The sequence below is a fragment of the Atta colombica genome, unplaced genomic scaffold (assembly GCF_001594045.1).
Source record: "Atta colombica isolate Treedump-2 unplaced genomic scaffold, Acol1.0 scaffold12, whole genome shotgun sequence".
Lineage (NCBI taxonomy): Eukaryota > Metazoa > Arthropoda > Insecta > Hymenoptera > Formicidae > Atta > Atta colombica.
In genome coordinates, this window is record NW_017259206.1 from 6,450,306 (window position 1) to 6,451,571 (window position 1,266).

The 1,266-nt window shown below is 28.3% G+C and overlaps 1 protein-coding gene across 1 annotated transcript in view; it reads right to left on the reverse strand.

Moving 5' to 3' along the window:
* Positions 1-349: 349 nt before the first annotated feature.
* LOC108694385 (neuropeptide-like protein 31) overlaps positions 350-1,266 on the reverse strand; it is a 1,802-nt gene continuing 885 nt past the window's right edge. The window contains exon 3 of the mRNA XM_018203815.1: positions 350-843. Within this exon, the coding sequence (XP_018059304.1) occupies positions 776-843 (68 nt within the window). The 3' untranslated portion in view covers positions 350-775. The remainder of the gene's footprint in view (positions 844-1,266) is intronic.

A 1,266-nucleotide genomic window follows, 5' to 3' on the forward strand; every position in this document is an offset into this window, starting at 1 on the left:
GAATACAGGTGTGACCATTGCGGTCTGTAATAATAAGAAGACAAAGAGCTTTGTATCGTAGAAATCTCGCGTGATTTCAATAACTATGCGTAGGAAGATACGTGTTCTTCCTCTTTGAGAGCATTCGGAACTTCATGATTGCACTGGTCACACCTGTCGCATTTTGCATAAACGTTTATATGGAAAGATGATCTGCTCGACTGACAAAGACATTGTCTTTCTTATCTTTAAAAGCGAAAAAAGATCATTTCAAAGAAACAGATTGAATTGAATTCTTTCAAATTATCATATTGAATTATAAATTTATTCATTTATCTTATCGGTAATATTAAAGTTGTTATGACAATAATATAATTACTGATAAATCATTACTTAAAATTTCTGAAATCAACATTAATAAAGATTTAATATTTTTAAGATATGATTTCTGAAAACATTAGTAAGATTTAATATTTTTGATAATACGCACAATTTATTTTATATCTATATGATAGCATACCCGATAGCATTACAACATATAAATATCTTTTTGTAATACTGTAGTTTTATTTTTTATAAAGAATTTTGTTCTTATTTTCTTAAAATTTTGCCGTAGATAGATTGCGTGTACAATGTAACACAAGCGTGGACAGTTATATTCTTTGTGGCGTTGGATCAATCCTGGTAACAAAAAGATACAAGGGAGAGAAAACGACATAGACATCTTTGTACTGAGTTCACTCTTCAGACAGTATTTCAGAGAAAATCCAGAAGAAGGCCATGTTTTGTATCCACTTTAACCATGGTAGCCATAACCATGACCATAACCACCATAGTGACCGTAACCACCGTAGAACGGATATCCTAAACAACAATGAAAAAATCCTTTAATATTTCCGTGTAAACGATCCTTTTGTTCGCGAATGCGAATGTGTATATCTGAAGGATTTCTTTGTTATGAAATTAGCATGCGTGAGTAAGTTGTTCTGTATTGTTTGCGTGATACGGAACTTGTGTAATATAAAAAATTATTCTAAATATTTATGTACAAAACTTACGTATTATTTCATCATGAGTAATTTACTTTTCTATATTTTTATAAATTTATGTATTATTTATATATTTTTAAAGAGAAATGTAAATTTAATTGTTACGACAACTAACTTTTTTTTATAAATAACTGCATATTGCCTATAGCACTAATTCTCAATTACTCTTTTTATTACGTAATATAATTTTATAATATTTTATTACAACAAACAGTAAATTGTTATATTAAAATATTAC